At 48.5% G+C, this 20,272-nt stretch overlaps 2 protein-coding genes across 3 annotated transcripts in view; both read right to left on the reverse strand.

Annotated features, from left to right (window-relative positions):
- Nucleotides 1-20,272, reverse strand: part of PLEKHB1 (pleckstrin homology domain containing B1) — a 414,220-nt gene that overhangs the window by 316,205 nt on the left and 77,743 nt on the right. The gene's annotated exons all lie outside the window — the stretch shown is intronic.
- On the reverse strand, nucleotides 5,134-6,821 carry P2RY6 (pyrimidinergic receptor P2Y6). Of its 2 annotated transcripts, none has more exons than XM_049780324.1 (2): nucleotides 6,765-6,821; nucleotides 5,134-6,188 (listed from the first exon to the last, which is right to left on the reverse strand). In XM_049780324.1, exon 2 carries the CDS (start codon nucleotides 6,167-6,169, stop codon nucleotides 5,183-5,185), a length of 987 nt encoding a protein of 328 aa, XP_049636281.1. In that variant the 5' UTR covers nucleotides 6,170-6,188; nucleotides 6,765-6,821; the 3' UTR covers nucleotides 5,134-5,182. The 2 variants fall into 2 exon arrangements, with proteins under 2 accessions (XP_049636281.1, XP_049636279.1); XM_049780322.1 differs by having other exon boundaries at nucleotides 5,134-6,203; nucleotides 6,765-6,820.

Consider the following 20,272-nt stretch of genomic DNA (forward strand, 5'->3'; position numbering starts at 1 on the left):
AAAGAAGTATCTACCCTGTGCCTTCCAATGGGGGAAATAAGAAAAGGAAGGAGTAATATTTTTGGGCCACACCCCATTGTGTGGCTCCTGGTTCTGCACTCAGGAACTACTCCTGGCTGTGCTCAGAAGACCCTATGGGATGCCGGGGGTTGTATTCATGTTGGCTGTGTACAAGTCAAATGCCCTACCAGCTGTTCTCTTTCTTTTTTTTTGTTTTTTTTTTTTTTTGTTTTTGTTTTTTGGGCCACACCCGGCGGTGCTCAGGGGTTACTCCTGACTGTCTGCTCAGAAATAGCTCCTGGCAGGCACAGGGGACCATATGGGACACTGGGATTTGAACCAAACACCCTTGGTCCTGGATCGGCTGCTTGCAAGGCAAACACCGCTGTGCTATCTCTCCGGGCCCGGCTGTTCTCTTTCTAATCCTGGAAAGGTTTGTGTTTCTTCAAAGTATCTTTCTCTGCTTTTTTGAAATAAAACTTGCTTCTCTAGTTTTTTCTTCCAACTCTTGGGGAAGTTGGAGTTGTATTGAGGGTGTGGAGATAGAGTCATACCAGTGGTGCTCAGATGCTACTCCTGGCTTTGTGCTCACAAATGATGCTCAGAGGCCACATATGGTGCCAAGGATTCAAACCAAGGTCACAGCCACTGTGACCACATGCAAAGCAAGTCTTGAACTGTATTATATCTCCAATCTAGTCCCTGAAATTATTTTTACATAACATTATATTTGATTATGTTTGGGGCTACCTTTAGCACTATTTAGGGCTTACTTCTGGCTCTGCACCCAGGAATCTCTTGGTGGGGAACCAAGTTGGGTCAGAATTGTGCAAAACAAGCACCCTACCTATTGTCCGATCTTTTCAGCCCTCAACATTATGGGGCTCACTTTTATCCATGCAGTTCTGAGTCTTTGTAATGGATGCTGGCTACAGATAGAGCATATCAACCACACACATGCCGAGTAACAATTGGTTGTTGGGATCAGCTCTGCTCCAAATTTTGTGTGATCCTCTGAGGGGACAGGTAGCACAAATACAGTGAATAAGGGACCAGAGCAATAGTACAACAGGTAGGGCATTCACCTTGCATGCAGCTCGCTTGGGTTCTATCTCCAACATCCCATATGTTTCTCTGAGCATGGCCAGCAATGATTCCTTAGTGAAGAGTTGGGAGTAGTAATACCTGAATATCAGTGGGTGTGGCCCCACCCTCAGAAAAAAAAAAAAAAAACAACAAAAGAATTGCCATAAACCAATCGGTACTCACTGTGGGCCCAGAGTAAGCTCTCTTTTTTGTTTTTGGATTCTCCAAGTTTTCTTTCATGAAAGATTTCTGTGGGTACCTCTTCCCTATGCTTCTCTTGAGTTATAATACCATTTGGTCCTTTGTGAAAATTCGCCCTGATTTTTCTGCTCAATCCCCCTAGTGGTCAAGTGTAGGTATTGTGACTATATTATATTAATGAATAGGCGCTGGGAAGGGTCGGGGTCAGTCAGTGACAGCCCTTCTGAGTTGATCTGGTAAAGCCTTCTGAAGGCCTCAACAGAGAAACCATATCAGATCCTCAAACATGGGAACCAGAACGTTAGTATAGCAGGTAGGAAATTTGACTTACACATAGCTGACTGGGGTTGGATCCCGGCATCCTATATAGTTCTCTAAGGACTGCCAGGAGTGATCCCTGAGTGCAGAGCCAGGAGTAACCCCTGAGCACCGCTGGGTATAGGCCACCCCCCAAAAAATTTTAAGCTATTTTCTGGTTTTGCTCCATGAGCCACAGAAGGCACCTGGCCATTTTGGTCCAAGATGCTATTCCTGCTGCAAGTTTCCCTCTGTCAGCAACCAGAGGGACAGATGAACCAAGGATAGACACCCCCTCATTCTAACAAACAGTCCTTCCTACCACTCTAAAATGTCTTATATCTCATCAGCCCAAAGTCAGCCATATGGCCCTTTCAAGTTGCACGAGAGAACCATGTTGGCGTTGGAACTTAGCTGTCTCTCACCTCCCCTGGGATCTCAGGTACAGGGGCTGGTTTAGCACAAGGAGGCTAGATGAAGAAAGGAAAGGATGAGGACCCAAGTGATAGCAAAGCAGGTAGGGTGTTTGCCTTGCACACCAACCCGGGTTTGATCCCCAGCATTTCATATGGTTCCCTAAGCCTGCCAGGAGTAATCTCTGGCATTGCCAGGTGTATCCCAAAAAGAAAAAAGGAAAGAACAGAGAGATGGTGTGAAGGGGGTTAGAGGAAAAGCTGTGTGGGATAAAGTCAACTGACATATCGAGGACTCTGTTTCTCCATTGGCCTTGGATGACATCATGAGAACTCAGAACATGTTGCAGCATCTAGTCATGGTCACACTGTGGGTGCACTGTGGCTCTCAGCACCTTACGGGCTGGCAACCAGCATTCATTCTCGTTTCTTCTCAGGTGCAGTCCTTACTACCTTTCTTTTTAACAGCCACCCTACTTTGCCTGGCAGCTCCCTGCGCCAAGACCTCAATCCTCTTGTCCAAGCATATCATCTAAGACCCATCCATGGACCCTTTTCAGCTGGCATGGAGCCCCCATACTTCACCACACTTCATCTCCATATGCCCTTCTGTGTCCCCTCAGCCCTATCCCAAAAGCAGATGTCCCTGAAGGAAGCCCTTCATCCTCCACCCCAAAGTCAAGTGTACCCTGGGTGAAAGTGAAGAGAGAGAAGGTGGATGGGAAGAAGAGATGAAAGGAAGGAGGAAGGAGGGAGGAATCCAACCTCCCAAATTGTATTTGAAGTTCCAGGGATGGGAGTGTAATAAATGGTTTTTCCTTCTCAAGAGAACAGATGGGGCTCAGAGATTAGGGCTCTTGTTTTCAAGAAGTGTTCTGAGCTTTTTGTTTCTTAAAAGTTGAGCTGTCTCCCAACTGAGGGAGGAAGAGAAATTGATACAACTGTGCTCTTAAAGTTCCTTATTTTAGAAACCTCTTATGCCTGTTCTTTGTTTTGCTTTGTTTTGAGGTCACACCCAGAAATGCTCAGGGCTTACTCCTTGGTTCAGCACACAGGGATCACTCCTCACATTTTGAGAGGGATGATATAAGGGGCTGGTGATTGAATGTGGGTTGGCAGCTTCCAAAGCACTATATTATCGCGCCAGTCCCTCTTATGCCTGTTCTTAGAGACATACACTGGAGGAATATGTGTGCCCCCAAATCCTGAATTGTTCTTGATGCTTTGCACTCTATCATCAATAATCACGAGAACTTTACAAAATAACTATTATTATCATTCCCATTTTACAATTAGAAGTTAAGACAGGAAGAGGTTACAAAACTTGCCCAGAGTAATATGATTAATAAATGGTAAAGCCAGGGTACACATCAGGGTGTCCCAATTCTCCTGCTTTAGGCCATTCTGCCTTCCCAGGGTATGCTGGAAAAGAGTTTTGCATGTGGCCTGAAATTTCCATTCTTGGGGAAGTACCCAAAGCATCTCAGTTCTTAGTTGTCCGTTGGGACCTTCATCCAGGACCTTACAGGATTCAGCCTGGGCTGTAGGCCATAACCCATCACCTGACTAGCAGCCAAAGGTTATGGGGTTTAGGCTTAGAACAAGAAGCAAAGGGGAGGGGAGACAACATGTGTACTGCTTGGCATGGCATTGAGTAGGGAATAAGAACCAATCTCTTCTGATGTCTCCCCATGCCTATAAAATAGTGGACAAGAGAATTGGGAGACCCTTCTGTCCAAACTGCCAGTCCTACTACAAAGGTACTGGGTCAGGAGACCCTTCCCAGCACTATGGTTATTGTGGACTAGCGCATCCTAAAGGAGAAATTTTTGTTAGTTTTTGGACTCTGTACTCAGGAATTACTGCTGGCAGTGCTTGGACCATATGAAATGCTGGAGATAGAACCTTAGCTGGCCGCCTGCAAGGCTAGTGCCTCATCCACTGTACTATCTCTCTGACCCTCCTAAAGGTGAACTTAGAGCCGATCTCCTTTCTCCCTTGCCTATCAGTCTCGGAGACTAAGCCATTATGCAGGGCCATAAGTCCTCCTTGGGTAATGGCTCCCCCAGAACACAGTGGAGCTGAGGGATAGGGGTAATGGAAACAGTAGGCAGTCTCTCTAGACCCCAGGTGTTGACAGATCATGGCCATGGAATATCCTGACCATATCCTGGCCATATCCAAGGGCAATGGAGCAGCTTCCTGGGGGCCCACAACTGACTTCTTCAGAGTCAAACACTATTAAAATGCATGGAGATGCCCCAGGAATGAGGCCAACCTGAGACCAAAAGGGGCACCCTTTTGAAGAGGTGGATGGAGGAGAGGGGGCCAATGCGCTTCCAGCAGCAGAAACTGGAGTTCCAATAGCTCCAAGAAGGTCTCTTTGCAGCTCCACCCCCATCCCCAGGACTTCCAGAAACTAAGTGCTTGAAAGTCAGGCTCCCTGTTTCCAATGTTTTGTTAGCCAGCACTGGGAGCTGCTTCCTCCTCATTGCCTGGGTGTTTTTTTTTTTTTCCCCCAAATCTCAGCTCTCACCTCTTCAGAGGTCTTTTCTGATTCTTTGGACGGGTCATAATAATTATCTGAGAAGCCCTTCCCACAGCCATGCCTCCTTCCATCTTGATCTGACTTTATGATTCTCAGTGCCTGTACATACCACAGTAGAGAGTTGGGGGGAGGCAGTGCTGGGCGGGTTCTTCCGAATTACCACAGTAGGGAGTTGGGGGTGAGGCACTGCTGGGCGGGTTCTTCTGAATTAAGTAAAAGTTTGCTGAATTAATGGAACATCTCCCCCCCTTTCCTTCCCTGAGCTTGTATTTAAAAACCCAGCTCAAATTCCCCTTCTGCCCATCTTCTCTAATGCTCTTCTCTGTTGACTCCAAAACATCAACCTCCTCATGGGAGTATATATATGTATATTTTTGAGAGCCACTGCCAAGGCTTTGCCTGGCTCTCCATGGCCAACATAGGCCTCCTGGAGAGTCAGCCCCAGCACAGTCCATCTCTGTGCCCACAGGACGAGGGCCAGAAAAAGGACTTAATAAATAGTCGGTGTTGGGACTATGAGCTCTAAGAGAAAGGCACACCCAACTAAGTTCAGTTCTCTGTGTGGTTTGGGGTCCTTGAGGTTTTCTGGTCCCCAGCCACAACGGATGCCCAGGTTCCTGGTGTCTGCTTCGTGGGCTCACAGAGCCGGTCGCTGCCACTTGGCTGTGAGTTTCTGCAGCAGCTCTTGTGGGTGCCGGCGGAACTTCTTCTTAGTGAAGTAGAAGAGGATGGGATCCAGCACACTGTTGGCGCTGGCAAAGGGCCGCGTGCCTTTGTAGGCGGCTGCAAAAGCTTCCAGCACTGGGCAGGAGACGCCAGAAGTAGAGCGCACGGCTAAGTAGGCTGTCTTAGTGATATGGAAAGGCAGGAAGCTGATGGCAAAGACAGCCACCACCACCACCGCCATGCGGGCTGCCTTACTGCGTCGCTCCTGGGCCACGGGTCCCATAGGGCCATCCTGGCGGCACAGGCGGCGTGCCAGGCTGCAGTAGCAAGCCAGCAGAGCCATGAACGGCAGCAAGAAGCCTATGACAGTGAGCGCCATGCCATAAGGCATGTACTGGGTGGCCAGCGCAGGCGGGCTGAGGTCGTAGCACACGGTGCGGTTCCTCTGGATGCCCGTGGCAGCAAAGAGGGCGGTGGGCAGACACTGGGCCGACACGATCAGCCACACGGCCCCGCACACCACCCAGGCGGCCCGGCGGCCCCCCTTCTTGTGCCAGGGGGCCAGAGGGTGGCAGATGCCCAGGTAGCGCTGGAAGCTGATGCAGGTGAGGAAGAGGATGCTGCCGTGCAGGTTGGCATAGAAGAGGAAACGCACCAGGCGGCAGGTGAAGTCCCCAAAGGGCCAGTGGTCACCTCGGGCGTAGTTGTAGATGAGCAGGGGCAAGGAGCAGGTATACAGCAGGTCAGCCAGGGCCAAGTTCAGGGTGTAGACGGCTGTGCGGGTCAGGGTCTGGCGGGATGTACAGATCTGGGCGATGACACAGGCGTTCAGTGGCAGGCCAGCTGCCAGCACCACGGAGTACACGGGGGTCAGGAGCAGGCGCTTGAAGTTCTCCCGATAGACACAGGTGGTGGGGGGCAAACCTGGGTCCTGGTTTGTGCCATTGTCCCACTCCATGGCTGCTTAGCCGTGTCCCCTATGTCCAGAGATGCTGAGGAAGTAACATACCACCCGTCAGTGACCATATTCAGAGGCTCCTGGGAAACCCTGTCCCTCTGCATCATCTTCTCTGCCTCTGCACTTACCATCCCATGGAGCACCCGGAGTTCTCACATCAAGAAAATCTAGGATACTGTACAGCTTAAAGTTGGGAAATCTAACTCACATTCTTGCTGTTAGTGTTTACTCCTTTCCTAGAAGCCTTCTTAGTGAACTTCTATACATTCCCTCAAAACTTTGGCCAAATATCTCTTCTGTAGCTAAGGTCGAATAAACTTCGGTTTTTATCTCAGTCCTGCTGTCTGCTAACTATGTGGACTCTGGCTACTGAGAGACCTGTTATCTTGTTGAAAAACAGGGAAGGAGGTACCCACTTCCCAGGATTTTAGGAGCTAGAGGGAGTAAATCCTGCAATGCAGGACCTCCACAATATGGGTGTTTAGTCTCTGTGGCATGGTGGGCCTGATGATAGGACTCCCTGGGAGGAGACATTTTACTAACAAACATGAACAGAACATCCACTCATTGGGAATAGACCAAAGACAGAGCCCACCTCATTAGTCTGGACTCCACTTTCCAACGCCATGGCCTCCTTTTGGTTTTCTTATCTGTGAAATGGAGTAAAAGGTGATTCGGGGTTCCTTAGCCAAAGGCAAAGCAACTGAGGCCATAGCGCCCCCTGGTGGCTAGAATGAAACCAGATCCTCTGAAGGCAAATGGCTGAGTAGCTTTACCCGGTCCTGGTAAAACAGCTCAGTAGGTTGGTTCAGTAAGGGCTAGTGATGGCCAGTGACAGGGCAGCCAGCAATGCCTTCGTCTTCCTCAGTGGGTCAGGAGTGAGTCAGAGCAGAATCAACCACTTCTCTCAGAGGAGGCAAGTTAGGGCAGCCTACAGATGGGAGACATAGTAATTACAAGTTCAGTTTAGGCACAGCTGGCCAGATTAAAGCACTTCCTTCTTCCTCCACACTGTTCCCCTGGACGTGTACATGTCTTTTTGGGGTCTGTGTCATCATTAATATGATGCACCAAGGCCTGATCTGCAGTAGGTACGGGCCAGGGCTGTCCCTCCACTTACCCCTCTCTCTGGATTTTACCGTTTTTATTTTTTGTTTTGGGGTCACACCTAGAGCTCAGGGCTACTCTTGGCTCTGAACTCAAGAATTATTTCTGTGGGGCCGGGCGGTGGCGCTGGAGGTAAGGTGCCTGCCTTGCCTGCGCTAGCCTAGGACGGACCGCGGTTCGATCCCCCGGCGTCCCATATGGTCCCCCAAGCCAGGAGTGACCTCTGAGCGCATAGCCAGGAGTAACCCCTGAGCGTCACAGGGTGTGGCCCAAAAACCAAAAGAAAAAAAAAAAAAAGAATTATTTCTGGGGCCGGAGAGATAGCACAGCGGTGTTTGCCTTGCAAACAGCCAGTGCAGGACCTAAGGTGGTTGGTTCGAATCCCGGTGTCCCATTTGGTCCCCATGCCTGCCAGGAGCTATTTCTGAGCAGATAGCCAGGAGTTACCCCTGAGCACAGCCAGGTGTGGCCCAAAAACCAAAACAGAAAACAAACAAGAATTATTTCTGACATGTTTGGGGGACCCTATAGGATCAAACCTGTGCCAGTTGTGTGCAAGGTAAATGCCCTACCCATTATATTATTGCTTTGGTACTCTTTATTGCTGGGTCAGACTGTGTTCCTTTGTGGCATGAAAACAACTTCCTGACACTCACCTGCAAATGGGTATTTCCATAGCTTCTGGAGTTCTGAGAAAATTCACGAGTTCAATTCCAGGGATCTGTAAAGCAGAGCCTTTGAGATAAGTAAGTCAGTCCCTTCATGCCCACATTTAATACATGACTACATGGAAGCAAATGAGTCCCTAGGAATCAACTTATCAAAGGAGATAAAGAGTTATACAGGAAAGCTAAGTCAAAAAGAAAAATGAAAGAAAAAAATAAAGCCACTCCTAGAAGACAAAAAAAGACACAGGAAATGGGCATAAATTCCCCTTTTATAGATTAGAGGATTAATGTTATTATGATGACTAGCATCCCCAAAGCACTCTAGAGATCGACTTCTCATAGTGTAGTTTTTTTTTTTGAGAACATGGGGGCCAAATATTGTTGTAATTTACCATGAGTAATAAAACTCTGAATAGTCAAAGTGACCCTAGAAAAAAGATGGGGGGGGCGGAGAGGTGGCACTAGAGGTAAGGTGTCTGCCTTGCAAGCACTAGCCAAGGAAGGACCGCAGTTTGATCTCCCGGTGTCCCATATGGTCCCCCCAAGCCAGGGGCAATTTCTGAGTGCTTAGCCAGGAGTAACCCCTGAGCATCAAACAGGTGTGGCCCAAAAACAAAACAAAACAAAAACAAAAACAAAAAAGATGAGAGGGGGCCAGAAAGATAGCACAGCGGTAGGGAGTTTGCCTTGCACACAGCGGACCCAAGATGAATGGTGGTTCAAATCCCGGAATCCCATATGATTCCCCGAGCCTGCCAGGGGCAATTTCTGAGCTAAGAGCCAGGAGTAACCCCTGAATGCCGCCGGGTGTGACCCAAAACAAAACAAAGAACAAAAAAAGATGAGAGTCTTGGTTTTCCTCAACTTTACTTACACTATAAAGCTGTAATAGTCAAAACCTTGTGGTGTGGTATAAGACCAGATTTTCAGGGGTCAGAGAAATAATACAATGGGTAGTGTGTTTGCTTTGCATGTGGCTAACCCCGGTTCAATCTCCTGCACCCTGAGTACCACCAAGAGTAATCTCTGAGAGCAGAGCCATCAGTAAGCCTTGAGCACCTCTATTTTGTGTCCACAAAACAAAATCAAAAACAGGGCAGACTCTCAGATCAATGGAATAGACTTGAGAGCCAAGAGACAGACCTTTAGAGATGTTAACTGCTGATACTTGACCAAGGAACTAAGTGTATGACGTGGAACAAGGAAACCTCTTCAAACTATTTTTGGGAAGATTGATTATCCACATGCAAAAACCAAAATTATTCTGGATGCCTAACTCCCACCATACAAAAAATTAATCCAAAATGGGGCCAGAGCGATGGCACAGTGGGTAGGGTACTCGCCTTGCACTTGGCCAATCAATGTTGGATTCCTGGCATTCCATATAGTTCCCCAAGTACTGCCAGGCATACTTCCTGAGTACTGAGCCAGGAGGAGCCCCTGGGATTCATCAGGTGTGCCCCATAAATTAAGGAAAATTAATTTGGGCCAGAGAGATAGCACCGTGGTAAGGCCTTTGCCGTGCATGTGGCCGACTCAGGATAGACCTGGGTTTGATTCTCAGCATCCCATATGGCCCCTGAGCCTGCCAGAAGCAATTTCTGAGCACAGAGCCAGGAGTAACCCCCGAGTGCTGCTGAGTGTGGTTTAAAAACCAAAAAAAAAAAGAAAGAAAGAAAGAAAGAAAGAAAGAAAGAAAGAAAGAAAGAAAGAAAGAAAGAAAGAAAGAAAGAAAGAAAAAGAAAAGAAGGGAAGGAAGGAGGGAGGGAAGAAAGAAAAAATGAAAAAAGGAAGGAAAGGAAGGAAGAAAGAAGATTAAAAAGAATTAAAGACTCGCTGTTCTCCCAGCTTCTTGAAGGATCTCTCCTTCCTGGGAGCCGGGAGTCAAGCAGGAGGAGGTTTGGCAGGCCCACGCCATGCCGGAGGCCTGCTTGGCCAGGCCTGGGGGGGGTGCGGCATTTGGGTAACCCCAACACCCCTCTGCCGCCTTGCTCCAGATCTCCAGGGCTTCCCCGGGCCACACCCCTGGGCAAGCCGGTGAGTTGGGTCCCTTGGTGGAGCTTGAAGGACCCTAGGCCTTCCCCCACTATCCATGCGGCTCCTTAGGGAGGGTCTGGGTGGGGCTCTGAACTTCTGTTCTCCCAGCTTCTTGAAGGATCTCTCCTTCCTGGGAGCCGGGAGTCAAGCAGGAGGAGGTTTGGCAGGCCCACGCCATGCCGGAGGCCTGCTTGGCCAGGCCTAGGTGGGGTGCGGGATTTGGATAACCCCAGCACCCCTCTGCCGCCTTGCTCCAGATCTCCAGGGCTTCCCCGGGCCACACCCCTGGGCAAGCCGGTGAGTTGGGTCCCTTGGTGGAGCTTGAAGGACCCTAGGCCTTCCCCCACTATCCATGCGGCTCCTTAGGGAGGGTCTGGGTGGGGCTCTGAACTTCTGTTCTCCCAGCTTCTTGAAGGATCTCTCCTTCCTGGGAGCCGGGAGTCAAGCAGGAGGAGGTTTGGCAGGCCCACGCCATGCCGGAGGCCTGCTTGGCCAGGCCTAGGGTGGGTGCGGGATTTGGGTAACCCCAGCACCCCTCTGCCGCCTTGCTCCAGATCTCCAGGGCTTCCCCGGGCCACACCCCTGGGCAAGCCGGTGAGTTGGGTCCCTTGGTGGAGCTTGAAGGACCCTAGGCCTTCCCCCACTATCCATGCGGCTCCTTAGGGAGGGTCTGGGTGGGGCTCTGAACTTCTGTTCTCCCAGCTTCTTGAAGGATCTCTCCTTCCTGGGAGCCGGGAGTCTAGCAGGAGGAGGTTTGGCAGGCCCACGCCATGCCGGAGGCCTGCTTGGCCAGGCCTAGGGGGGGTGCGGGATTTGGGTAACCCCAGCACCCCTCTGCCGCCTTGCTCCAGATCTCCAGGGCTTCCCCGGGCCACACCCCTGGGCAAGCCGGTGAGTTGGGTCCCTTGGTGGAGCTTGAAGGACCGTAGGCCTTCCCCCACTATCCATGCGGCTCCTTAGGGAGGGTCTGGGTGGGGCTCTGAACTTCTGTTCTCCCAGCTTCTTGAAGGATCTCTCCTTCCTGGGAGCCGGGAGTCAAGCAGGAGGAGGTTTGGCAGGCCCACGCCATGCCGGAGGCCTGCTTGGCCAGGCCTGGGGGGGGTGCGGCATTTGGGTAACCCCAACACCCCTCTGCCGCCTTGCTCCAGATCTCCAGGGCTTCCCCGGGCCACACCCCTGGGCAAGCCGGTGAGTTGGGTCCCTTGGTGGAGCTTGAAGGACCCTAGGCCTTCCCCCACTATCCATGCGGCTCCTTAGGGAGGGTCTGGGTGGGGCTCTGAACTTCTGTTCTCCCAGCTTCTTGAAGGATCTCTCCTTCCTGGGAGCTGGGAGTCAAGCAGGAGGAGGTTTGGCAGGCCCACGCCATGCCGGAGGCCTGCTTGGCCAGGCCTAGGGGGGGGTGCGGGATTTGGGTAACCCCAGCACCCCTCTGCCGCCTTGCTCCAGATCTCCAGGGCTTCCCCGGGCCACACCCCTGGGCAAGCCGGTGAGTTGGGTCCCTTGGTGGAGCTTGAAGGACCCTAGGCCTTCCCCCACTATCCATGCGGCTCCTTAGGGAGGGTCTGGGTGGGGCTCTGAACTTCTGTTCTCCCAGCTTCTTGAAGGATCTCTCCTTCCTGGGAGCCGGGAGTCAAGCAGGAGGAGGTTTGGCAGGCCCACGCCATGCCGGAGGCCTGCTTGGCCAGGCCTAGGGGGGGGTGCGGGATTTGGGTAACCCCAACACCCCTCTGCCGCCTTGCTCCAGATCTCCAGGGCTTCCCCGGGCCACACCCCTGGGCAAGCCGGTGAGTTGGGTCCCTTGGTGGAGCTTGAAGGACCGTAGGCCTTCCCCCACTATCCATGCGGCTCCTTAGGGAGGGTCTGGGTGGGGCTCTGAACTTCTGTTCTCCCAGCTTCTTGAAGGATCTCTCCTTCCTGGGAGCCGGGAGTCAAGCAGGAGGAGGTTTGGCAGGCCCACGCCATGCCGGAGGCCTGCTTGGCCAGGCCTAGGTGGGGTGCGGGATTTGGATAACCCCAGCACCCCTCTGCCGCCTTGCTCCAGATCTCCAGGGCTTCCCCGGGCCACACCCCTGGGCAAGCCGGTGAGTTGGGTCCCTTGGTGGAGCTTGAAGGACCCTAGGCCTTCCCCCACTATCCATGCGGCTCCTTAGGGAGGGTCTGGGTGGGGCTCTGAACTTCTGTTCTCCCAGCTTCTTGAAGGATCTCTCCTTCCTGGGAGCCAGGAGTCAAGCAGGAGGAGGTTTGGCAGGCCCACGCCATGCCGGAGGCCTGCTTGGCCAGGCCTAGGGGGGGTGCGGGATTTGGGTAACCCCAGCACCCCTCTGCCGCCTTGCTCCAGATCTCCAGGGCTTCCCCGGGCCACACCCCTGGGCAAGCCGGTGAGTTGGGTCCCTTGGTGGAGCTTGAAGGACCCTAGGCCTTCCCCCACTATCCATGCGGCTCCTTAGGGAGGGTCTGGGTGGGGCTCTGAACTTCTGTTCTCCCAGCTTCTTGAAGGATCTCTCCTTCCTGGGAGCCGGGAGTCTAGCAGGAGGAGGTTTGGCTGGCACTGGTAATCTCTGTCCAGTCTACATTTTCAGAATCGCACAAGAAACATTAATAGTACTCTCACAAGAAACATTAATAGCACTCACTATCATTGAATTATGTTTTTATGTATGCAGAATGTCCATTTTGTACTCTGCCCTTTTGCATACCCCTTCATAAGTTCATATTTCTCTTTAACTTCTTTAACTCCTATCATCATTACTCCTTTTTTACCCTTTCTAACTTAAGTACTCTTGAGTCCTAATTCACAGACCAAAGTGGTGCCCTAGAGTTAACACCCACACAACTATTTTAAAAGGCATAAAAAGGACACATATCTTTTCAACATTTTATGGGTGTTTTCTTTGACGGCTATAACTTTTGCTAAATACTTTCTTATACAGTGATGATCCCCCCCCCATTTTTTTTTATCTTCTCTTTGTGAACTGCTCAATATGGAATTTGGTGTGAAAGAATCCCTCAGTTTAATACTTATGTTTGAACCAAGTCATGGGTCTTGTTGGAAATGTTCTTATGCCCCCATATATCTGATAACACCACGTGGCTTTATATCTTATTTGCGTAGGCACACTGACATGGGAAAATACTATACATACCAATAAGTTCTTATCTAATAGAAATGGGAACACACAAATCTTGTAGTACAATGAGACCTTACACCCTGAACATTGACATAAAGACCTGGCACAGGCCTCAGAAGAATGGGCATTCTCCATTTACCCCTTCATCTACAGAAGACATTTACAAAACATCCAAGGTTGTATATAACATCACCCGGAGGCATTCCTGTACCAGGGACGACCCTACAGCTGCTCTGACATCGATCTACTCAAAAGAGACATCCCTTAACACTGAGAAGACAACAAGAACAATGACCTGTTTACTGGACAGGGCTTGCTGTATTGCCCCTTTATGGTGAGGTTTGTCTATAACATCACCTGGAAGCAATCCTCTACCACGGAAGACCCTACCACTGCTCAGACATCGTCCTGCTCAAAAGAGACTTCCCTTAACACTGAGAAGACTTAACAACAAGAACAACCTGCTTATAGGACAGGGCTTCCTGCATTCCCCTTTCATGGTGAGGTGAAACGAGAAGGCACTCCTCATCACGACTTCAATGTAGGACATGCAGATTCCAGAATCTTTAATACAGAAACATGAGACCAACAACAGAGACTGTGTGATAAGTGTGTTGGCGCTACGGACAATGTCTTGGAGCGAACGATAACTTTCCTGAGGCCTAGAGCTGGTCTTATGCCAGGAAACTTCAGGGGTAGGATCTCTTTGTATTTAGGCCAAGGCTATTCCTTTCCATGCCTCTCATATTTTGGTGGGCCTATGCAAACAACAATTGCCACTCTAACACCGTTTTTACTGTGCTCCTTTGACTCTAATCCTTAAAACACACCCACTTAAAATTTGAGGTTAACTTAAGCTAATATGCATGTACATGGAAATGTAAAAAACACTATGCCTCTAATGTTTAAGGAGTTACGTAAGTTTGATGGCTTTAGATTGCCTTGTGTGCTGTTAAGAAATATTATAATGTGCTACAATCTGGGGACTTGAGGGAAAAAGTAATTGCACATGGATTCTGTTTTATTTATCTTAACTTTCTTTGGTGAAAATTCAAAGTTAAGATATCAGCAAGGGGACTTCTTCTGATAATTATGTTATGGGTGATTGTCCTTCCACTGTAACTTTACCTTATCCTCTTTCTTTGCATCTTTTGTTCTCATAATTCATAATAAAAAATTATAAAAAAAAAAAAAAAAAAAAAAAAAAAAGAATTAAAGACTCCAGTAATAGATCCAAGTCCATAAAATACACTGAGGAAAACAGGCAGGACTCAACATATTGATTCTAGAGCGACAACTTTTCAGTTGGGACCAAATGACCCCTAGTAAGTCCCTAGTGTAGTACATGTGTTACAGATGAATCAAAGAATAGGGGAGCATGATATGAGACTAGGGAGTCAACTATAGGATAGAGGATAAGGATGATAACAGCCACAATTAGAAAAAAAACTGAGAAACACTGCTTAGAAAGATTTTTTTGTTTTGTTTTGTTTTTGGTCATACCCGGCAGCACTCAGGGGTTCCTCCTCCCGGGCTCTATGGTCAGAAATCGTTCCTGGCAGGCTTGGGGGACCATATGGGATGCTGGGATTTGAACCACCGACCTTCTGCATGCAAGGCAAATGCCTTACCTTCATACCATCTCTCCGGCCCCAGAGGGATTTTCAATGTCTCAAAACTATTGACCAAGTAAACTGGAGCAAAAGTAAACAAATGGTATTATATCAAGTTAAGGAACTTCTGCACTATGAAATGATAGCTAGAGGGGGCCGGAGAGATAGCATGGAGATAAGGCATTTACCTTTCATGCAGAAGGTCATTGGTTCAAATCCCTACATCCCATATGGTCCCCGAAGCCTGCCAGGAGCGATTTCTGAGCATAGAGCCAGGAGGAACACCTGAGCACTGCCGGGTGTGACCCAAAAACCAAAAAAAAAAAAAAAAAAAAAATGATAGCTAGAATAAAAAGACACCCTATGAACTAGGAAAAATATTCATCCACAAAGCATCTGACAAAGTACAATATTCAAGATTTATAAAGTCTAGTAAAATGTGGCTGTGGCAATGATAAAAACCTGGGCTGGAGTAATAGTACAATAGGTAGGCCATTTTCCTTGCATGCATTTAACCCAGGTTTGATCTTGGGCATCCCTATGGTCACCAGAACACCACCAGGAGTGATTCCTGAGTACAGAGCCAGAAGTCAACCCTTAAGCATCAACAAGCGTAGTCCCAAAGCAAAAAAAAAAAAAAAACCAAAACAAAACCCAAACAACCTTATTTAAAAAAATGGAGTAAAGAGAGCACATCGATAAGGTATTTTGCCTTGCATGCGGCCAGCACGGAATGGACCCCGGTTCGAATCCTGACATCTTATATGATTCCCCAAGCCTGCTAGGAGCAACTTCTGAGCACAGAGCCAGGAGTAAACCCTGAGCAATGTCGGGTGTGGCCCAAAAACAAACAAATAAACAAAAAATGAAGTAAAGAGTTAAATAGACTCTTCAAAGAAGACATACAGATATATTAGAGACACAGCACAGTGGGTAAGTTGCTACCCTCAATGAGCCTAACCCAGGTTCAATCCCTAGAATTTACTTGAGCCTGACCCAAGTTCGATTCCTGGCTTCACAGAGAGTTCCCTGAGCTCCACCAGAAGAATCCCTTAGTATAGAGCCAGGAGTTAGTTTTGAGAACAATCAGGTATAATCTCAGTCCCTGCCTCCCTCAAAATAGAAGACATAAAGATGTCCAATTTGTACATTAAAAAGTGTCCTTCAGGGTCTGGAGAGATAGCATGGAGGTAAGGCATTTGCCTTTCATGCAGAAGGTCATTGGTTCGAATCCCAGTATCCCATATGGTTCCCCGAGCCTGCCAGGAGTGATTTCTGAGCGTGGAGCCAGGAGTAACCCCTGAACACTGCTGGGTGTGACCCAAACACACACACACACACACACACACACACACACACACACACACACACACACACGTGTTCTTCATCATAAAGGAAATGGAAATCAAAACAACAATATAGAGACATTGAAAATAATTAAGAATGGAACTTCATATTACCTAGAAATTCCACTTCTTGGCATCTACCCGAAGAGATTAAAATTATTTTTGGTTTTTGGGCCACACCCAGCAGCGCTCAGGGGTTACATCTAGCTCTGTGCTCAGAAATCACTCCTAGCAGGATTGGGGGACCATATGGGATGCTGGGAATCGAACCGAGGTCCTTGGTGGTTCAGCCGTGTGCAAGGCAAACACCCTACCATTGTGCTATCTCTCCGGCCCCTAAAAATTTTAATTAAAAAAGATATTTCTCTCTATATTCACTGCAGCATTATTCACAATAGTCAAGATCTACAAACAGCCCAAATGCCCAAGAACAAATGAGAGGATTAAGAAACAGTGGTATAGGGCCTGGAGAGATAGCACAGCAGCGTTTGCCTTGCAAGCAGCCGATCCAGGACCAACGGTGGTTGGTTCGAATCCCGGTGTCCCATATGGTCCCCCGTGCCTGCCAGGAGCTATTTCTGAGCAGACAGCCAGGAGTAACCCCTGAGCACTGCCGGGTGTGGCCCAAAAACAAAAAAACAAACAAACAAAAAAAGAAACAGTGGTATAAAGAGAGAGACAGAAAAGAACAATGTCTTCCATAGAGACGGGCTATGGGGAGCCAGAAAAAGTAGGGACAATGGTGGGAAATGTACACTGAAGGGATGGGTGTTGAAACATTGAATGACTGAAACTCAACCATGAGTAACTTTGTAACTATCTCAATTAAAATTTAAAATTTTAATTAAAAAAATCTTTGTTTTTTGTTGTTGTTGTTGTTTATTTGTTTTGATTTTGGCACACCTGGTGGTGGTGGCAGCGGAGGCCGCACGCTCAGGGATTACTCCTGACTGCATTCAGAAAATGCTCCTGATAGGCTCAGGGGATCATCTGGGATGCCAGGAATCAAACCAGCATTCATCCTGGGTCAGCCACATGCAAGGCAAGCGCCCTACCATTGTGCTAACTCTCTGGCCCCCTAAGAAACCCTTTATAAAAGAAACTGTTGTATATATACATAACGGACTCCACAACTGTAAGAAAAGATGAAATCCTACAGTTTCTATAACACTGTTTAAACTAAAGGGCATGATGCCGAGTGAACTGGGCTGGAGGGAGATTGATGAGCAGAATGATTTCTAATATGTAGACGGTAAAGAAACAAAGGAAAGGCGTTTAAAATGCCCTGTGGTAACAGATGGACAAACAGCCCAGCCTACGAACTAAGTTTGCTAAGGGGTGGGTAAGAAGGGGCATAGAGACACTGATGTAGAGACACTGACAATCTGAGGGTAATTGTGGTGTTAGGCATGCCCGAAACACTACTTTGAATAGTATTGTAAATCAAGGTGCCTAAATCAAATGAAGCAAGTTAAATGAAGACAAGGAACCAGGGGGATAGCACAGGGATTTAGACACTTGCCTTTTACAGTTGACCCTGACTCATTTGATTCTGGGCACCACATATGAATTCCAAAGCCAGGAGTAGGTCCTGAGCACTGTGGAGTCATGCTCAAAAAGAAAAGGCAAACAAAACAAAAACTTAACCCTAGAAAAAGCATGGTTTTTTTTTTGTTAGTTTGTTTCGGGGTGCCAGAGATTAAACCTGGGCCAGTCATATGTAAGGCAGGTACCCTATCCCACTGGACTATTTCTCTGGCCTGGATACACTTAGAGTGTGAGAGGGCTGAGGAGAGCTGAGGATTCTGGCCCAAAGGCAGTCTCCAAGCTCATCTCTGCATACATAAGCTATGAGGCATTAGGCTCACTACAAAAGTTCCTTGTCTTAGTTTCCCTAACCATGAAATGGGGGTAACACAGTCTCTGCCTCCTGGGTTCTATGGGTATCATTGCCTGGCACAGGGCAAATGCTGGTTGTTTTTCATGTGAATATGCCTGCTAAGTAAAGTTACAAGATTTTTTTTTTTTTTTTGGTTTTTGGGTCACACCCGACAGCACTCAGGGGTCACTTCTGGCTCTACGCTCAGAAATCGCTCCCGGCAGACTCAGGGGACCATATGGGATGGCGGGATTTGAACCACCGTCCTTCTGCATGCAAGGCAAATGCCCCACCTCCATGCCATCTCTCCGGCCCACAGATTATTTTTTAAGTCATAAGACTCTGACCACTGCTAGGTGTGCCTCCCCCCAAGACAACAACAAAAAGTCATATTAGATCAAAATAATTCCTCAAATTAATATTTCCCAACTATACTTTGATTTTGAATAAATGTTCCCCAGATTCTGGGCAACAGCAAACTGTTAGGATTCCTTGTCTGCATCCACATACCATGTTACCTATAAGGATCAAGATTCTCATCTAGGGGCCGGGGCGGTGGTGTAGAAGTAAGGTGTCTGTCTGCCTTGCCAGCGCTAGCCTAGAATGGACCACGGTTCGATCCCCGGTGTCCCATATGGTCCCCCAAGCCAGGAATGACTTCTGAGTGCATAGCCAGGAGTAACCCCTGAGCGTCACCAGTTGTGACCCAAAAACCAAAAAAAAAAAAAAGATTCTCATTTATATGCTTAAATTATGGATGCCCAGCTATGTGATTAGGGATGGGTGTGGGAGCCAGAAGAGGAAGCACAGTAGTAACCCAATGTAATAAAATAATTGTGCAGGCTAGAGAAACTGCATTCATTTTTCTGTCTTTTCATGTGAGCAGGCCCAGGCCATGCTTTCATTCATGTGTCTACTCATTTGTCTACCCGTGCCAGGGACGCTGACGACTCACTGCTTAATGGCTGCTGATGGCAGACATGTGCCAAAAAAACATGTATGTAAGTCACATGTGTAAATGTATGCCTATGCCTAGACACACACTAGCTGCATGGAGGAGACCCTATGATTTTTCAGAAGAGGGTGATGGAAGGAGCAGGACCTTGGTGGTAGAGGGAGGTGTCCCATGGATGCAAGCAACCCTAGAATCCTAGAGAAGGATGAAGACACCAAAGGCAGATCTGAGAGAGCTGCCCTTGGGGAAAGACAGGAGAAGGAGTAGGAGGAGGAGGCTGGAAAGGAAGTTGTCATGCTTGAGCTTTCCTTTGGGGTCCTTCTTGCCTCAAAGACTGGGGACCAGGTGGGACCTATCTTCTTGGGAGCAGGCAGAGGGTGCACAAAGGGGCCAGAGCCAACTTTCCGGTCTGCTCTAGCACAGCAGGCCTGTGCCACAAGCTTCCACACTCAATCTGAGCACAGTTGCAAAGAAGCAGGATTACTTCCTTGTAGTACCCTTGGCTCTGTCTAGCTCTTGGACTGGCTCAAAACTCAGCCTTTTCCTGTTCCCGAAGGCAGTGGTGACACCCTTCCCCATGTTCCTCAGTCCTTTGAAGAAAAGCCTGAGCATCTATTACTGCCCTTCCAAAACCACGTCGAGTCCTCCAGACTTATGCAAAAGGTTCTCTCCTGCTATACTACTTGCACGGACACCCAGCCACCCAGCCTTTCTTGTGGGCCATCACACAAAGTCATCACAACTCAGCTGGCTGCAAAACCCAGGATTCTTGGCTTCTAGTTGCCCCTTTTCTTTTTCTTTTTAATTTTTAATTTTAGTTTTTGGTTTTGGAGCCACTTCTGGTGATGTTCAGGACTTCTGACTCTGAGCTTCTGGAGATTCTCAAGAAACCCTATGCCGTTTCAGGGATCCAAATGGAGTGGCCACATGCCAGGCAAGCACTTAACCCCGTATGTACTATCTCTCTGGCTCTCTTCGCTTCCTTTTCATTTTAATTCTTCTTCTTCTTTTTTTTTTTTTTTTTATTGTTGTTTTTGGGTCACACCCAGCAGTGCTCAGAGGCTACTCCTGGCTCTATGCTCAGAAATCGCCCCCAGCAGGCTCGGGGGACCATATGAAATGCCGGGATTTGAACCACCATCCTTCTGCATGCAAGGCAAATGACCTACCGCTGTGCTATCTCTCTGGTCCCTCTTCTTATTCTTTTTTTTAATTTTCTTTTTTTGGTCAGATTTTTGGGTCATACCTGGCAGTGCTCAGGGGTTACTCTTAGCTCTGCACTCAGGAATCACTTCTGGTGGGTTTGGGGACCATATGCAATGCCGGGGATAGAATTCAGGTTGGCCCCGTTCAAGGAAAACACTCTTTTT

This window comes from Suncus etruscus, chromosome 9, assembly GCF_024139225.1.
Source record: "Suncus etruscus isolate mSunEtr1 chromosome 9, mSunEtr1.pri.cur, whole genome shotgun sequence".
Taxonomy (NCBI): Eukaryota; Metazoa; Chordata; class Mammalia; order Eulipotyphla; family Soricidae; genus Suncus; species Suncus etruscus.

Bases quoted from the DNA above. Each gene is read 5' to 3' on its own strand.
- P2RY6 (XM_049780324.1), bottom strand. From the start codon at position 6,169: ATGGAGTGGGACAATGGCACAAACCAGGACCCAGGTTTGCCCCCCACC.